The 18,166-nt window shown below is 35.1% G+C and overlaps 1 protein-coding gene across 2 annotated transcripts in view; it reads left to right on the plus strand.

Moving 5' to 3' along the window:
- The window catches only part of STT3B (STT3 oligosaccharyltransferase complex catalytic subunit B), a 107,303-nt gene that overhangs the window by 72,965 nt on the left and 16,172 nt on the right, over positions 1–18,166 (plus strand). For both annotated transcript variants that reach the window (XM_072793104.1, XM_072793105.1), the window contains exons 6-9: positions 13,647–13,745; positions 15,235–15,381; positions 16,520–16,568; positions 17,968–18,122. In XM_072793104.1, the coding sequence (XP_072649205.1) occupies positions 13,647–13,745; positions 15,235–15,381; positions 16,520–16,568; positions 17,968–18,122 (450 nt within the window). The remainder of the gene's footprint in view (positions 1–13,646; positions 13,746–15,234; positions 15,382–16,519; positions 16,569–17,967; positions 18,123–18,166) is intronic.

An 18,166-nucleotide genomic window follows, 5' to 3' on the forward strand; every position in this document is an offset into this window, starting at 1 on the left:
TATTCCTAATAGCCAAAAAGTGAAGACAACCTAATATCCATAAACTAATGAATGGATAAATGAAGTATGGTATATTCATACAGTGGAATATTTAGCCACAAAAAGGAATGAAGTACCGATACATCATGAGCCTTGAAAAGTAAAATAACCCATACACATAAGGCCATATGTTATAGGACTCTTTTTGTATGAAATGTTCAGAATAGACTAATCCTTAGAGACAGAGTAGGTTTAGCAGTTACTAGGGGTTTGGGGAGTGGAAGAGTGACTGCTAATGGGTATGGGGCATCACTGAAATAATTTTACACTACAAATGATCCTGTTTTTTACATGTACTTAACTCATTTAATTTCATAACCACACTGTGAGTGAGTAGTAGGTACTATTACTATCCTATCCTCATTTTACAGATGAGGAAACAAGAAAGGATGTAATTCATTCAAGATCATTTGGTTGTAGCCTGAACTTAACATGTTTTAGCTGCACAACCCATGATGCTAAAACTTACTGTTAACTGTGTGCCTACCATATAAATAAATACCTTACTGTTGAAATACATCAATCAGTGATATATCTCTACTCTGAACACACTGTAAACAGTCTTTGGGATCCAGAAAGGAAGATGATAGATTTTAAGTCTCAACTTTTTGTTTTAGAAATCTATAAAGGAATTGTTTTTTAAGTTAAATGGTAATAGGGGAGGAACTAAGAGGTTGTTTAATTTAAAAACTTTTGGGTCTTGAAATTATTTTTTCCCAAAGATTTATATATTTATTTCAAAGGGGCTGGGGGCAGAGGAAAGAGAGAATCTCAGGCAGACTCCCCGTCGAGCACAGAGTCCAATGGAGCTCGATCCAATGACTCCAAGATGACCACCTGAGCCAAAATCAAGAGTCAGATGCTCAACCAACTAAGCCACCCAGTGCCCCAGGTCTTGAAAATGTAATGGAAAAAAAAAAAAAAAGAAAATGTAATGGTTAGGGGAATAGGATAGGGAGTAGATTGAGGGATAGATTTATTAAATATCCTTGAATCAGGAAGAGGAAGAGAGCCAAAGTAGTCAGAAGTAGCCAGATAAATATATTTGAAGAGGTCAAATGAAAGGATTTTCTACCTGAAAGTATAAGACATGAGCAGTGTCCAACTTCTTTTGAGTGTTAGCACTAAAATCTAGTAGGGTAAAAATTAAGAAAAGACCTTATATTTGATGAATAAGATTTATCTTGTAATTTTACAGAAGTATGAAATTAATACTGCTTATTTGGCTCTTGAAAATGTTTCTTCTTTTCACAGGGAAGAAAAATAAAATAGTGTGATGGTATTATACATGTATATGAAGTTAGATTAGTAAATGCCTCAGATAATTTCATAGTGTTCAGACTCTCTAACCCACCTTCCTTGTTCCTTAATCACTTATTCCATTCATATAACTAAGAGTATTTGAGGTGAGTTTTATGCTCTTTTATAGTTCTAAATAGATGGAAAGTGATGGTATAAAACAGTCAATTCTCTTTCTATATCCTAATGTATCAAGATTTAAGTTCAATTTAACCTAGCTTAATGGTCCTGGAAAATATGAAAACATTATAAAGTGTGGATATAGATATAGATATAGATATAGATATAGATATAGATATAGATATAGATTGTCCTCTCATTTTACCACATACCATCCTTTGTAGTTTTCTCTCCAGGTGAACAGAAACATTTAGATAAAGAAATAATGATTGATAAATGCCAAACTCTTAACCATGTGTTTGATTGGGTTTTCATTATCAAATTAAATGAAATAAAAATGAATCATTTGAAATAATTATGAAAAGTGGTTTTCCCTTTTAATAAATTTTTTGCATATGTCTTTAGAATCCATTGGTAAGCCAGGGGAGACTCAGTTTGTTCACATGTGGAAAGGGGGGCACTGGAAGTTAATATGGATGTAGGGTAGATATGGCACAGGAGGGCATGAGGGCAAGGGAGAAGAAAAGCTCCTACTACTTGAAATTTGGGTGGGGAGGAATTGTATAAAGTTAAATTATTTCGTGAAGAAATATTCTAGACGTGGTATATGTCACTATATTCAAATGTGAATTATACAAAGTTATGTTTAAATAGGATTCTGATGTTTTAACAAGATAAAAGAACACTCATGTCTTATTTTGCATTTATAGAAAGACTGGTCTGCAGATATCACATAACCCTAATGAGATGTAAAATTACTTAACCTTTATAAAAGTTTATCACACTTTATTAAAGATGAAGATATGTTTAGGGGGTGTTCACTATGGTGTAAGTTATAATGCGAAAATAGTTTGTTCCATTTAAATTGTAGTGTTGCCATATCATAAGAAATACTATGGCATCATTAAAGTTAGTATTTGATGATATAGGAAAATCTGAATAAAAAGCAGGCAGATAGCAAGGATTACTACTGATATTTCTCCTTCATACTTTTCTCTGCTTTTCACATTTTCTACAATGAGCATGTACTAAATTTATAATAAATGAGACTTTTTCATTTACAGAAATATGAATTTTATCTCTGATGACTTATAAGGGTCTCATTACATTGGAATAATAATCTAAGGAGAAGGAAGAAATTGGTTTCTAGTATTGATAAATGATTTTTAAATGTCACTGGGGAATTCACTTATTGTCTTTGTTTTCTTTAGTGAGGTAGAGTAAGAAAAGTAACAGTCACCCTTTTTTAAACAATTTTTATATCTAAAATGTATTTTTATTTATGGTAATATTTTCTGGTGAAATCATCATATAAAAAATTAGATATTATAGACATACCACATACTTTATTTCTGTACAAATTATTCTAGGAATTTAGAGTTTGTGAGTGGAGAAAGATAATCTTGCTGTTGAGTGAATTAAAAATAAAATCAGAGGGGTGCCTGGCTGGCTCAATTGGCAGAGCATGTAACTCTTGATCTTGACATCATGAGTCCAGGTTCCACATTGGGCATAGAGCTTACTTAAAAGTTTTTTTAATTAAAATTAAAACCAAAAAATAAAAATATTTAAGCATTGTATTTATACTTGGCAATATATAAACGAAACATACCTAATGCTAAACAACAAAAAATTAAAAGAAGGGCACTTGAGACACCTGGGTGGCTCAGTGATTGAGCATCTGTCTTTGGCTCAGGTTGTGATTCCCAGGGTTCTGTGATTGAGTCCCACATCGGGCTCACTGTGGGGACTCTGCCTATATCTCTGTGTCTCTCATGAATGCCTATGTCTCTGCCTCTCTGTGTCTCTCATGAATATAAATTAAATCTTAAAAAAAAAAAAAAAAAGGACACCTGAGTGGCTTAGTTGGTTGGGCCTCTAACTTCAGCTCAGGTCATGATCCCAGGGTCCTGGGATCAAGCCCCACATTGGGCTCCCTGCTTCTCCCTCTTCCTCTGCCTATTGCTCCTCCTCCTTGTGCTCTATCTCTGTCAAATAAATAAATAAAATTTTGAAAAAAAATTAAAAGGAAAAATTGCATGTAAAAATTCTAGGATACAAAAACTGGAAGCACTAGAATTTAGTTTGTCTAATTTTACCTTTTTTTTTTTTTTGAGGTAATTCAAATCGGTTCACTAGAGAATTAAATGTTTAATAGATAGTTATATGCTAGCAGCCAATAGGAAGGCACAGATGATCAAAAGTTGGTCTCTTTCTAGGGAACTTATAATGTACAACATAATTAATTATTGCAGTGTAGGGAAGCCCAGGTGGCTCAGAGGTTTAGTACTGCCTTGGGCTCAGGGCGTGATCCTGGAGACCCAGGATTGAGTCCCACGTTGGGCTCCCTCTGCCTGTGTCTCTGCCTCTCTCTTTCTCTGTGTGTGTGTGTGTGTGTGTCTCTTGTGAATAAATAAATAAAATCTTTTAAAAAAAATTATTACAATGTAATTACAGCATATGAATAAAATGGAAATGGGAAGGAGTTTATGAAAACCAGTTTTGACTTTTGAGTTTCAGGAAAGTCTTGTTAGGCTTTCCAGCTGACTGTGTCCTTCTGAAATTTTGGAAATAAATTTTGAGAGGAGAAAATAGTATAGAAATAGAGATAGAAAAAAAAATAGAGATAGAAGGTTTGTGATGATATAACCCTAAATGAGAGGTGCTATAATGGAATGTGAACTGCAGAGCAGTTCCTGGGCTAGTCACTTACTAGTGATGCAACTTTGGGAGGATTACTTAATTTCCTTATGCCTTAGTGTTCTCATGAATCAAATAGAGAGAATTCCCACCTTGCAGAATATTAAGGTTATTAAATGAAAAGTGCTACTTAAGTGTTTGCTTTGTTGTTTGTGTTAAAATTATGAAGGAATAACTGGACAAGAAGAAATAGTTCCAGAGGCTGAGAGGTGATTATAAAGACTGGGGATACCTAAAGATTGTTCCTTTTTTTTTTTTTTTTTTTTAAATGAAGATGTACTTTCACTACAGCTGTTTTTGATTATGAGAAGAATAGCAGAGAAATAACACTTGTACTTACATAAAGTACCAAATAGCAACTAAAACACAACTAATAATGGAGTGGTGTGCTTATTTTTATTTATAATTTTCAAATTAAAGATAATGTATATAATTGAGAAAGTCAGATAGTCTACAAAGTTTATTTATTTATTTATTTATTTTTGGCTTCCGACAAGTGTTACATGTGTTCCCTCCGCCTCCCTATCCCCTCCCTCCCCAGTTTTTCCAAGCAGCCAGTAAACTCCTATACATCCTTAGAGGCACAATTTCTGGGTGTCTCCCCCCAACACCAAGGCCCAGGGGCATTCCCACTCTTAACTTGGCAAACCACAAAGACAACAGGCAAGGATTTGGGAGTCAGGAGCAGGGCGTGGGGAAGTAGCCAAAGCTCCCCACGAATCCACTGTGTGGGACTGTACAAGGGGAGCTTCCTCTGTGAGTGGCATGCCTGCCCGTCATCCTGGCCTCGGGACTCTCCATTGGTGTGGCCTGCTGGGTGGTTGTGCCTGGCAACCAGCTAACGATTATGGAGTGCTCATTATCAGCATTACAAATGTAAACATCCCCCTCAGAGCAATCAGAAAAGAAGGCAGGAGCTACATTTCCCCTGAGTGTGAGGAAATTTCCCACCTCCCACCTACACCCTTGCCAGCTGCCTTGGAGAGTCTTCTTGCCACATCTCTTCTCCAGATGACCCCATAGGGTCCCAGACTTTTGCCTTAAAACACAAATAAAATTCCTTTGCTGAAAAGACGGCAGCTGGATGAAAGATGGGGGAGGGGATGGAGGCTGAAGCCGCTTGGTGCGTGCCTAGGCGTGTCCCATACTTTTGATCACATGGAAAGTTCCAGCTTCTACGGCAGACCATTCCTGGACCTCTACTCTACCCCCACCCTCGAGAGTTTCTCCACCCTGCTTATCCCTACACCTGTGTAGTTCTTGGGTCCTGCAAGGAAATCACTCTTATCACATTCCTAAGTGAGGCCTCAGAGCCCCAAGCTTCCTTCCACCAGAACCTTGGGCAGAATAATGTCTTCACTCTTCCGGGCCCACAAAGCTGGTCACACCTTCTCAGCCTGGTTTGTTATCCCTGGCCCAGTGATCTGGAGCTCCATCCTTTCCCCCAGGGCTGCCAGGGGGCCCGACATTGGTTCTCCAGTGTCCTGGGAAAGGGGCACCGTGTTCACCACTAACCGAGGAACTGCCCACCTTTGGAGAGCAGCACTGCGAGTTTTCTTTTAGCGATGGGGTCTAATGGGGAGCACTTCTCCTTGGCTCTCTCAAATCATCCTATGTTGGTGGCCGTCTGCTTAGCCGAGGAACTGCCCTTCTGTGTGACCTGAACATTCTTCCCAAGGCAGCTCTTAAGCACCTCGAACAGCCAGGCGTAGGAGACAGAAACCAGGCTGTCTGGAAAAGCACATGGGATTATGGATGTGCTCGCTGATTTAGAAAGCATCGAACTGCCGCAAGTGGATAAGGATGTCAAGAACCCTCGGTGGTGGTAGGCACCTTTCCAGTCCAACTCTTGAGAGTACTTTCTTTCATTGCCAAGGGCACAGATGTGTCAACTGGGCTCCGGGGTCGCCCACCGCCGTGACAGTCCTCCGGGGCTGCTGTGGCCCCCAGGCACGCGGGGGCTGCACCTGGCCCGGCCGGTCGGTGCGACTCCCCCTTCTACAAAGTTTATAAGCAAAATCAGCACATCTTTTTTTCCATCTTTTCCTTAATTGGCTCACTCCCTAAATTCTTATGTTGAGCCAACCACTTTCTTAGTTCTTTCAGTTGTTCCTTTTGGTTTGTTAAAAACTAATAAACTTCTAAAGGGTTCTGACCACCAATTCCAACTTGTGGGAGTGGTTTTCCCACACCATCAAACAGTTCTCTGACACCAGCTGAGTGTCCTACCATTCAACTCAATTCTGATACCATCAATCCTTAGGTAGGCATCTGAAGCCGGGTTCAGTTAAGGCTTCAGTCCCACAAGACTGGCCTCTGCTTTGTATGCCAGTCACAAGTCTGGGTTGTAACCTGTGTTTCTAACCATATGGCTGTATATCAGAGGTTCCCATGACCCCCTCCTTGGTTTGATTACTTTGCTGGAATAATTACAGGATTACAGGTTTATTATAAAAGGATGTAATTCACAAGCAGCCAAATGGAAGAGATGCATTGGGCCAAGTATGGGGAAAGAACATGGAGCTTCCATGCTCTCGCCAGGCACTTCACTTTCCCCAAATCTCCATTTATTCAACCTGAAGGTTTTTGGAGCCCTGTCCTTTTGAGGTTTTAGGAGACTTCATTACAGGGTCATGATTGGTTAAACCGTTGGCCATTGATTGAATTCAGTCTTTAACCTTTCTCCCATCCCTGGAGGTCAGGGAGGTGGGATTGGAATTCCTAACCCACTAATCTTGTGGTTGGTTCCCTCCAGCAACCAGCCTTTATTCTTAGGTGAAATGCAAAGGTCACCTCATTACCATTATAAAAGACACCTTCGTTCTCATCACTTAGGAAATTCCCAGGGTTTTAGGAGCTCTGTGCCAGGAACAGTGGATGAAGACTAAATATATATTTCTTAATACGAAGCACAGTAGCACAACTTGAAACTCCTATTTCTTGATTTTTATTTTTCAATTTTCGATGCTATCTGTTGATCGTCTATTATTTCTTCCCTTTTAAGATTTAGCTGTCATCCATGTATTTATACTCAGATATTTCCTATCTCTGCTTCTAAATGCACTTTTTAAAAATAAAATCTGATATCTGTTTAAATAGGGAAGACTACCAATTTTATTTTTTGAAATACATAGAACTCTTTGTTTTGGTAAATGTCCCTTGAAAAACACTATGATGGGCTTTAATTTTGTGGGCTCAAGATCAGAAACAGCTCCATTTGTTCACATGAAGTTTAGTTGGTAAACTATTCATGACATTAACTTTCTGTACTCATACCTATCCTTATTAACATATCCCATAATTATTGGAGGAAAGGGTTGAGGAAATTTTCCTTAGACTTGTTTATAATACTTAAGGATTCCTTTTATAGTGGGTACTGTACAGTGCCTTTCTCAGTGGGTACTTTAAAGTTACTTTGGGGGAGAATTTTTTACCTCAGGTGTACACTTGAAGATGCTCTTGCTTCTGCCATCTATGTTGTTAATAGGACTCATTAAGTAGGTTGTGAAGGATTAGTCTTCTATTTTCTTGCTTTAAGACCCAGGATATACAGAATAAGAGTGTCACCTATGATTTAGCAGTAATCATTAGCTTAATCAAAAAGGTTTCTTCAGTGAATAGAAACAATGCATGTTCATGTTCCACAAGCTAAACAGGAGTAAATCATTTGATACTCTGACTAGAAGAATAGATTTGAGATTTTCTTTAAGAGTCTGTTCTTAACTGAGAATTTTGTCTCATATTCCGGAAGACTTGCTTTTGTGTAGTATAAATTAACAGATTCTTAGTAGTATTAGTTAAATGAATTTAGAAACCTAGTTATCCATAGTAGTTGACATTAAGAAAGAGATATGTTAAGAAGAACCTAAGCAAATTAATTTTTAGTGGTAATATGATTTATGATTCTGCATGGTTTAAATTCTTTGTTTTATCTTAGTGTATGAGTGCATTAAGGTTGCTGGTAATTGTCTGTTACTGCTTCTTTGCATATTAAATTTAGTAACTGATCTCAGTTGTAAAGGAGTTAATTATCTAGGAGTATTATCCAACACTTAAAAGTTATGTAAAGATTATATTTCATGGGGTAGCCTCAGCGGGGGGCTCAGCGGTTTAGCTCCGCCTTCAGCCCAGGGCGTGATCTTTGCGTCCCGGATCAAGTCCCACATCGGGCTCCCAGCAAGGAGCCTGCTTCTCCCTCTGCCTGTGTCTCTGTGCCTCTCTCTCTCTCTCCCTCTCTCTGTCTCTCTCTCTGTCTCTCATGAATAAATCGATAAAATCTAAAAAAAAATTATATTTCATGACTTTTTTCCTATAGTCTTCAAAACACACACTATTTATATTTTAATGTACTTTGATAACTCATTAACCACTGTCAGAAATTAAGTGAATAATGCTTTTCATATGATAGAAATAAAATTCAAACCCAGATATATTTCTCTTTATTTTCTGCCCTACTATCTTTGATGTCATTTTAGGTATCAGTATGAAATACATATGCTATTTTTAAAAGTTATAATTGTCTCTCAAGTGTTTTTGAACAAGTCATTGCTTCTTTATACAAATTGAGCTTGTAAAATACCTGTTTCAAAGACTGATCCTCTACGTAGTTAATGATGAACAGTGTATTTGGAAAAGAAAGTATTTACTATATATGTCTGCTAATTGTTAAAGAAGAAGAATTATCCAGGGCAGGCCTGGTAGCTCAGCGGTTTAGCACCACTTTCAGCCCCAGGTGTGATCCTGGAGACCTGGGATCCAGTCCCATGTCGGGCTCCCTGCATGGAGCCTGCTTCTCCCTCTGCCTGTGTTTCTGCCTCTCTCTCTCTCCTCTCTGTGTATTCTCATGAATAAATAAATAAAATCTTAAAAAAAAAAAGAAGAAGAAGAATTATCCATATTTTTATGGTTCTTTTTTTGTTTTTAAGCTTTAATTCGTATCCTGTAAGTTTCTTAGCATTCTTCATCTGCTTATTTACCCAGGATGCACAGTAATCAAATAGTAAAAGTATCTTTGTTAATCAAAGGCTTCAACAGTCTTAAAGTCCTTTAATCATATTTGTTAACAATGAGGCAGAATTGCTTGAATTTTAAGATATTTCTCCACAGGTTTTCTTTTGGTTAATACTGTTTTGGTTGAGAGAGCAGAGGGATGGCAAAGGAATATTTTGTTAGCCCTTTCCATTAAATATATATCAACCAGGATATGAAGCAACTCAGAAATGCTAAGGTGATTTAATGGTAGATCATAGTTAATGGAAATGTAATATTCATAAAACCTTTTCCAACTTGAAGTAAAAGGAAGTACGCAGTATTTTTTTTAAGATTTTATTTATTTATTCATGAGAGACATATACAGAGAGAGGCAGAGACACAGGCAGAGGAAGAAGCAGGCTCCCCGCAGGGAATCTGATGTGAGATGTGAGACTCATCCCCAAACCTGGGGATCACGCCCTGAGCTGAAGGCAGACGCTCAACCTCCGAGCCACCCAAGAGTCACAGTACACAGTATTTTATAAGTATAATGAATACTATCAACATAAGTCTTGGCTTTGTCTGGGAGATGGTACTTAAAGGTTAGTTTGAATAACAGCAGGAGCTTCTTGAAAAAACTTAAATGGAGCTTGAATCAGAAGTTTCAGTACCTTTTATTTTCTAGAACAACTTGTTTTGTGCCTTAAGTCAAGGACAGTAGTTTTCTGAATTAATTTGGCTCTACTCCATATATACCTTTGGATAAAAAAATAAAAGTATTTTAACAGTGAAAGATGTTTAGGGTCTGTTTAGAAGATTAGTATTTGACCCAAGTCAAAGAGATTTTCTTTGGCTGTAAATAATCAAACAACAGTAGACCTTGTAAATATCTAATGGCAATTTTTTCTGGAATTCTTTGAGCACTTTGGGAATATTATATGCAGTAGTGAATGCCTGTAACTGTGCTTCCACAGGATGGCAGTGTGGTAACATTTTCATGATGTAATAAATGATTTACAACATTATTGGTATTGTGCATTTTCTTAAGAGTTCACTACTTTGATGGAAAGCTTTGTTCTTCTGGTTTATAGGTAAGAATTGTAAGTTAACATGGATGGGTAGAAAGTTGTGTTAGATATGGGTATTAAGTAATTTGTTCAGGAGTCCTAGAGAGTTCATAGGACGACTTAGTAGGGAATGATTGCTGTCTGTGGGTTTTTGTGTTGTTGAGGTCTTCTGAGAATGGTAGAGATGTTGTCCACTGCCTCTTTAGTTCTCATGTCAGAAGAGATCTCTCCTTGAAGTTTTTGTAGAGCCAGGGATTTTTCACTGATGTGACAGGTACTTGATTCATTGTATCGTAGTTACATACATCTCTGATTTTCCCAATTAGATATCTAACTCTTAGAGAATGGAATTGATCTTAATGATGGTTTGGGTTTTTTTGGTTTTTGTTTTTTGGTTTTTTGGTATTCTTAGAGTGCCTTGACCATAATGATATAAAGTTTATATTTGAATGAATTAATTAGGTAAATTTTAAACACAGATGCTATTGTACAAAGCATGGAGGAAAATATGTTTTTACTTAGTAGTAAAGATTGTGTTTATTTTTAAGAATTGAGAGTTACTTCTTTCTATTTGAGTATTATCTAATTCTTATTTTCTATGTTTTAAAACATGGCTTTGTAAATGGGATTTAAATTGAGATACAGAAATGTCTATCTAATTTTACAGTTAAAGGAGAAGGACAATATTAAGCAAGAGGAGTTTGTGATATTTTATATTACCTAGCAAGCAATCCTGACTTTTATTTAATGTCTGTGTAGTAAGAAATGCTGTTAGGAGGAACATCTGTCCCCCTGTGTAAACATCACAGGATCAGTGATCCAAAAAATATAAAAATAAGGAAAACATGAATCCAGTTCTCTTAGAAGAAAATGGTGATCTTTGGATTATTGCATATATTATTCATTACTTTGTATCATTGGTGCATATCTGATATGGATAAGAGTATTCAAAGGTAAAATATTGTTGAACTTATTTCTATTCAGTTTTATTTGGCATTAACCTATGTTTACAAACTAATACAAACTGAAGTCCCATCTGGTCTTTTTATGTTTTCTGAGATGGAGTTTCTTTTTCTTGAACAACTCTCCCATCACTCTTATTAAATAACTTGGATTCTAGTGCATCTGTTTCTATAATAAAGACTTTTTTTCTTTACCAATAACAGTGTCTCTGTGAACTTGCATAAAACCACTGAATTGAGAATATTATGAGGTTTATTCTTTTTGAATAAGTCTGGATGAACTTGAGCAAACCACTGAGAGGAAACTTCGATAGTTCCCAAGCAAGTGGTTGCTGAACTTTTTTACATTGCCAAGCATGATAATAATAGCTCGATTTGAAGAGAGAGAATATGAATATGAATAGGTTTGTGTGTGCTCACCATACCTTTTAGTGATTATTTCTGGAAAATATGACTTAGGGAAGTAAATGACTAGAGACTTTTTACTTTTTGTTTTTTTCTAAAACAAAAAACGTATTACCTTTGCAATTAGACCAAACTAGTAACCTATAGAGACAAATGAAGATTCATGTTTACTTTGCACTGGGATGAGGGGAATGGGGAACAACTGCTTAATGAGTGTGAGTTTTCTTTGGGGTGATGAAAATGTTTTGGGACTAGAGAGCAGTGGTAGTTGCATAACATTGTTAGTGTACTAAATACATCTAAAATGTTCACTTTTAGATGATTATGCATAAACTTCACCTCAAGTTTTTTTAAGTATTTTTTTATTCATATGTGCCACTTGTCATATTTAATCCAAATTCTGTGACACAGTATGAACATTCATTGTTCATTAGTGTTTGCAAGAAAGAGAAATCTAGCCTAAGAGGTGATGGTGCTATTTAGACAGAAGTAGACTTACCTATAATTAAAATACATAAATGACATAAGGTTAATCCCAGGCCTGGCCTTTCTAGTTGTGCCTTTCTATGTTCAGTATTTGTCTAGGGTTTGATTTCTCAGCAGAAGGTGTCTAGTAGAAAGCCGGTTGGTCATAGAGCCTTAGGGTTTTTTGTTGGTGGGAAGGGGATCTACAAATCTTTTTATCTAAACCTCACTCTATAGAGAGGAAACTGAAATTTTTGTTACGTAGTTGTTCAAGATCACTTCTTCCCATTTTTTTCCTGATTCTGCCTTTGACTGTTTGCCAGGGCATCTGCACAATACTGACAGAAACATACTGATACTAGAAATCCCGTCAATCAAATTGATTGATAGTTTATGTCACATAATATAGAAATTCTTGTTTACTTAATTCTTAATGTATTTATGTTCAAATACCTCACTGAAGGTAATTCCATTCCATTATTAATATGCCTGGAAAGTACATTATTAAGTGAATGACTTCTATAGTCTCTAGACAATCAGTTCTCTATTATCTTGAGGATATTGGAAACTTTATTCACATATACTGATTCTTCCTATTAAATTTACTTGAGCTTCTTATCCTTTTCCTAACACTGTAGTCATCTCTTAACCATGCAGCTCAGGAGACAACTTAACATTTGAACCATTAGCCCATGGTTTACCTTCCATAGATGGCTTTCTTTTGAAAGCAAATAAACATTCCTTCTCAACTGAGCAGGGGAAAAGAAGTGTATGCTGAAGGCTGTGCTACACAGAGTGTAGAACATGAATATATATACTATAACAGTTCTCTTCCTAAATACACTCCAGTCTTTTTTCCTAATAGAATATTTGCCAACAACTATGGACTATGCTTCATAAGATGATGTGAATAAGCTTTATAAATGGAACAATTTTCGTATTATTTCAGTTGGATTTTATCTTCATTTCTAGATAAACTTCCAATTACAATGATTCCCAATTCTAACTTTCTCTGTAATGAACTGAAAATAGTGACCTAAATACAACTAGTGTGTTTTGGCTTGACTTTTGTATACTTAATCTCTTCTTTTATGACATAAAACTTAGTGGACAGGTTTTAGTGGTTCTCACTAAGAGGTACTATACGAAGTGTTAGACTATAAAAAGGATGTGGAATACTTAACTTTTGAAGCAGGAGCAGCTATTTGTATATGATGAGGATCAGTATTCTTTAAGTCATGCTTCAGAGTAATGCCAGTAGGAATAGTGTTTATATATTAAATAGTTTCTGGGGCATGTCAATTATTATTAATGATAGATTGAAAAGTTGATTCCATTTTAGGAAAAGGAAAGTAGCATCAGTCTCCTAAACTGTTCTAAATGATATTTTGCAAAATAAAGTACTTAAAACGTTTTTTAAGGATCAGCAGAAAGAATTTTCATGATTTATAATTAATCAGCAAATAGAATATCAAGTAGAGCGGTCATTTCAAGATACTGTTCTTAAAATAAGGTCAGTTAAAAATTTGCTTAAAAATATGAGTTATTGTATACATTTATGTTTGAAGTACTTAATGGCAGTAGTAAATTATCCTTGTTTCCTATTTTGTCTTTATAGCATATAGCACTTTCTACATTGTGGGTTTAATATTATCCATGCAGATACCTTTTGTGGGATTCCAGCCAATCAGGACAAGTGAACACATGGCAGCTGCTGGTATGAAAAAAATATTTGCTTTCCTTTTTCTAAAGAATATGTGAATGTATAACCAGCCAGTCCTGAAGGGAATTAAGTTCTTTCAGAGTTTTGGGTTTCTTTAAGTTTACATCATATTGGTTCTGAAACGTTGCCAGTAATATTTTATAAATATTGAATGTCTTATAGAGTTTTATTAAGACTTTGTGATACTGTGTTCCAAATGAGCCTATTTTCCCAGCTACTGTTGTTTTGAAAAAGGAAAATCTTCCCTTTTCACAATCCATGTTATTTGCAAACAGTAAATAACATTTGCTTTGTTTAAACAAATCTTAAACAGTATATTTGTACACTGAGTTTACTGTACTACCAACTTTGCATTTCAGCAAATTTAGATGGAACATTTTATGTCCTTTACATCTCCCTAAAATATATTTTAACTGAAATTAAATGGCTTTTATATTGATTATGAAGTAGTTTAATTCTTCTCCGTATGAGCAGACTATTTTGCCATTATTAATCTAGGTCACAATTAACAAGATAATGGGAAATATTTGAATAAAACTTTAACAGATTCTTAACACAAAGTCTGTGTCACCCACAGGCAGTCCGTGGGTAGTTATTTTATTTGCAACATTTTATAAATATTTAACTCTCTGACATGATATTCCCTAGCTTTTATCAGATTCTCATATCCAGTTTTGAGCATATAATCCTTTATAGCAGTGTGTGTGAAGATACACAATCACCTGACTTTTTGTTAATGGGTTCTTATATTTCCTAAAATGTAAATATTTTACTATACTTACTTAATCATTCTAAAATGGTTAAAATTCTAAAATTCTGAAAAACAACTCTTATGACTAAATTTTTTAAAAGAAAAATCAATATGCTATATGGGTTTAGGGTTCTCTTGTGCCTATTAGTTTTACACCTAGTGCTTTTGTATCGTGTTTTGTATATTTTAACAATTTTGTATATTTTAACAAAAGTACTTTTTTGCTGTTACTGCTTTAATTTTATCTTATATTCAATTTATACTTAGTCATTTAGAATTATATATAAGTGTGTAACTAAGGTTACAGCCTGTCACTCAACTATAAATGATAACTACTCAGATTCTCCTGATCCAAGTCACTTGTATCCTTCAATAAACTTTAGGACTATTTATAATGATGATTCTATTTTTTTAGCCCCTAGAAAGCATATCACTAAAATATGGGACAAGGAAGTAGTTTAATGTGGTAAACAGGTTCTAGTTATTGAAATAAGATTTTTCTCATCTGGTCCATGTATGAGGAGTCTGATCATTTTTAAAATAAGAATATCAATTTTTTAAATGCTTTAATTGGTTAACTGTTATTTGACAAAGGAAATGTTGGTTAGATGAAATGACTAGTCTTTGATATGTGTGGTACAGGGTATCCTAAGAAGCTCTTCTAAATTAACATTTTTAAATATCTTTGGGAAAGTACTTTTGATTATTTATATCATCTCTTTCTTTAATTAGGTGTCTTTGCATTGCTGCAAGCTTATGCTTTCTTGCAGTATCTGAGAGACCGATTAACAAAACAAGAGTTCCAGACTCTTTTCTTTTTGGGTGTATCACTAGCTGCAGGTGCTGTGTTCCTTAGTGTCATCTATTTGACTTATACAGGTAAGTGTCATCACCTGTAGATTGTGAATCTTGTCTTTAGATTATTCAAAAAGGTAATTACTTTAAAAATTTTGTACATTTTCTATTTTGTCCTAGTAGGTTAAATACAACCACAGTTGTATTCTGTCTAAACAATAAAAAATAATAGTAAAAGTTACTAAAATCTGAATAATACTACAAATGTGATTTTTTTTTAAACTCTATCTTAATTTTAGTGCTTTAGCCCCACATAGATAAACTTTCAAGCATATTTCTCTTGATAAATGAATAGCCCCAAAGTGTATAAAATTCAGAGTTTCCAGTGTTACTTACTGCAGTCTTGCCATTTTTGTTTGCATACACTTTGTCTTTCCAGTTTTTGAACACTCAAACCAAATCAGTTTCCATCTGCTTCTAGATTCTTTTTTTTTTTTTTTTTTAATTTTTATTTATTTATGATAGTCACAGAGAGAGAGAGAGACAGGCGCAGAGACACAGGCAGAGGGAGAAGCAGGCTCCATGCACCGGGAGCCTGACGTGGGATTCGATCCCGGGTCTCCAGGATCGTGCCCTGGGCCAAAGGCAGGCGCCAAACCGCTGCGCCACCCAGGGATCCCTGCTTCTAGATTCTAAGTGACTTTCTAATCCTGACTTCAATTGTCTCTATAAACAAATCCAGTTCTCTCTAAAGGTATTCCATCTGTCAAATTAAAACACTAGCCTAGCTCAAAATCAAGAAGGATTAATTACAAGAGTAAAGGCAAGAATGTTTAAAATCATCTTTGCATTTATCTAAATTTGGCATACTGGATTATTTAGATGTTTTCCCCTTTTTTAAATTATCAAATGCTATCTTAATGTCTTAGCTTTATTTTACTTTACTAGTCAACTAGAAGTTTAAAGGAGAATGTGAAAATTTTTTATGATTTTTATCTCTCAACTTTTATTTCTCTGAGAATGTGATCTCCATGGATATTTGTTGTTATATGATTACTAACCTTATTTTATCTGACTGCCAGCTGCATGAAATACGTTGTCACTTACAAAAGAAAAAAACAACCCTGAAATTATTTAATATTAACTTATATTAACCCATAACAATCAGTAAAAATAAACAATAAAAAGGCAGATTGATTTCCTCTACATTTTTTCTTCCAAGGTTACATTGCACCATGGAGTGGCAGGTTTTACTCATTGTGGGACACTGGGTAAGTGCGGATAAGTTATTTGCCCTAATACTATTTTAAAATACCATTTTTTCTCTGTTGTTCTATTTCAGTATCTTGGCAACGTTTCTGAAGTACCCAGCTTATGCTAGTTTAGTAAATGTTGAATCATCCCGTGTAATTTATCTTTGTTTAAAATTCCTGTTTAGAATGCACCTTTAGTATGATATATGTAAGTCATACATTTCTGTTCTACATGGTCAAATCCTTATTTTAGTTCCGTTTGTCAAAAAACATTGCAGGTAACATGTGTGCCCATTTAATGATTGATTTTTGTTTTTAACAATTATGTTTAGTTTCCATCTTTTAGTAATACTTAATTTTTAATTCTTAAGGTGCTGTGTTATAAACCCATATGCTAGAGTTGTGAAGAAAAAACCTAACTTTTTTCCTAATACCACATTATCTAAGTTCCTTGATATTTCTAATCTATCAAATACACTTGAGGGTATTTTTACATTTTTTTAAAGAGTGCTATTATAAAATGAATTAATAAAAAAAATTTGGTTTTAAATTAGACAACTAGTTCAGTAAAACTTTTTGTCTCTAAAATGTTTTCCGAAGGATAGACTATAATCTGTTGATGATAATTTGTTTCTCTTCCCTCTTCCCCATTGTTTGTCTTTTTTGTTACTTCCTATATGGCCCAGTAAACCTCTACCAATAAACAATTTATTGATTGGGCCTGCCTTTTGATATAATATGAAAAGGGCTCAGGCCCAGATCTAATTAAAGGCATAAGCAAATGATGTATAAATGAATGAAACTAACATTTAGACATGTTTTAAGAGATCAGCCTGTGGATCACCAAAAAGTTTGAGGGAAAGAAAACCCTGGTTGTAGACCGTTATTCTGATGAGGTTAAAATACTAGGTCAGATTTTTAGAAGTCATACTTAATTGACTGTTTTAGAATCTCAGGGCATTTCAGGAGCTATTTGTCCTATCCTTTCCTCTTCCCTCACCTGCCTTTGTGTCATCTTGTTAAGAAAGGTATGGCAATATGATATCTTACTGGATGGGGTATTTCTACTATTAATAAGTCCAAAATATGTGTAGCTTGTTGATACAAACAATGAGATGCTAAGCAAAACTGCAGAAAATTCTATTTGAGCAAAGATTTTTGTATTAAAAGTCAGAGCCAGCACTTTTATAACTGGCTTTAGATAAGTCTTCCAATTTTAGAAGTGGCATATTGGTTTTAGTTTTACCAGTGTAGACCAGATTTATTTCCAGTTTCTAAGTTACATTGGAATATACTTTTAAGCAAGAAGGGGTGAGGGGATAGGAACCATATTTACAGTCAAAGGAAATTTCTTCATCTAAAAGGAACTCCTCCTGTTTTATTAAATTTTAAACAATATTAACTTTTTAAATACCAGGTATGCAAAAATACACATTCCAATTATTGCATCAGTGTCTGAACATCAACCTACGACTTGGGTATCTTTCTTCTTTGATCTACATATTCTTGTGTGTACCTTCCCAGCAGGCCTATGGTTCTGCATTAAAAATATCAACGATGAAAGAGTATTTGGTAAGAGATTTTTAATAAATACTTTGATTTGAAACAATTTTCTT

This window comes from Canis lupus, chromosome 22, assembly GCF_048164855.1.
Source record: "Canis lupus baileyi chromosome 22, mCanLup2.hap1, whole genome shotgun sequence".
NCBI lineage: Eukaryota > Metazoa > Chordata > Mammalia > Carnivora > Canidae > Canis > Canis lupus.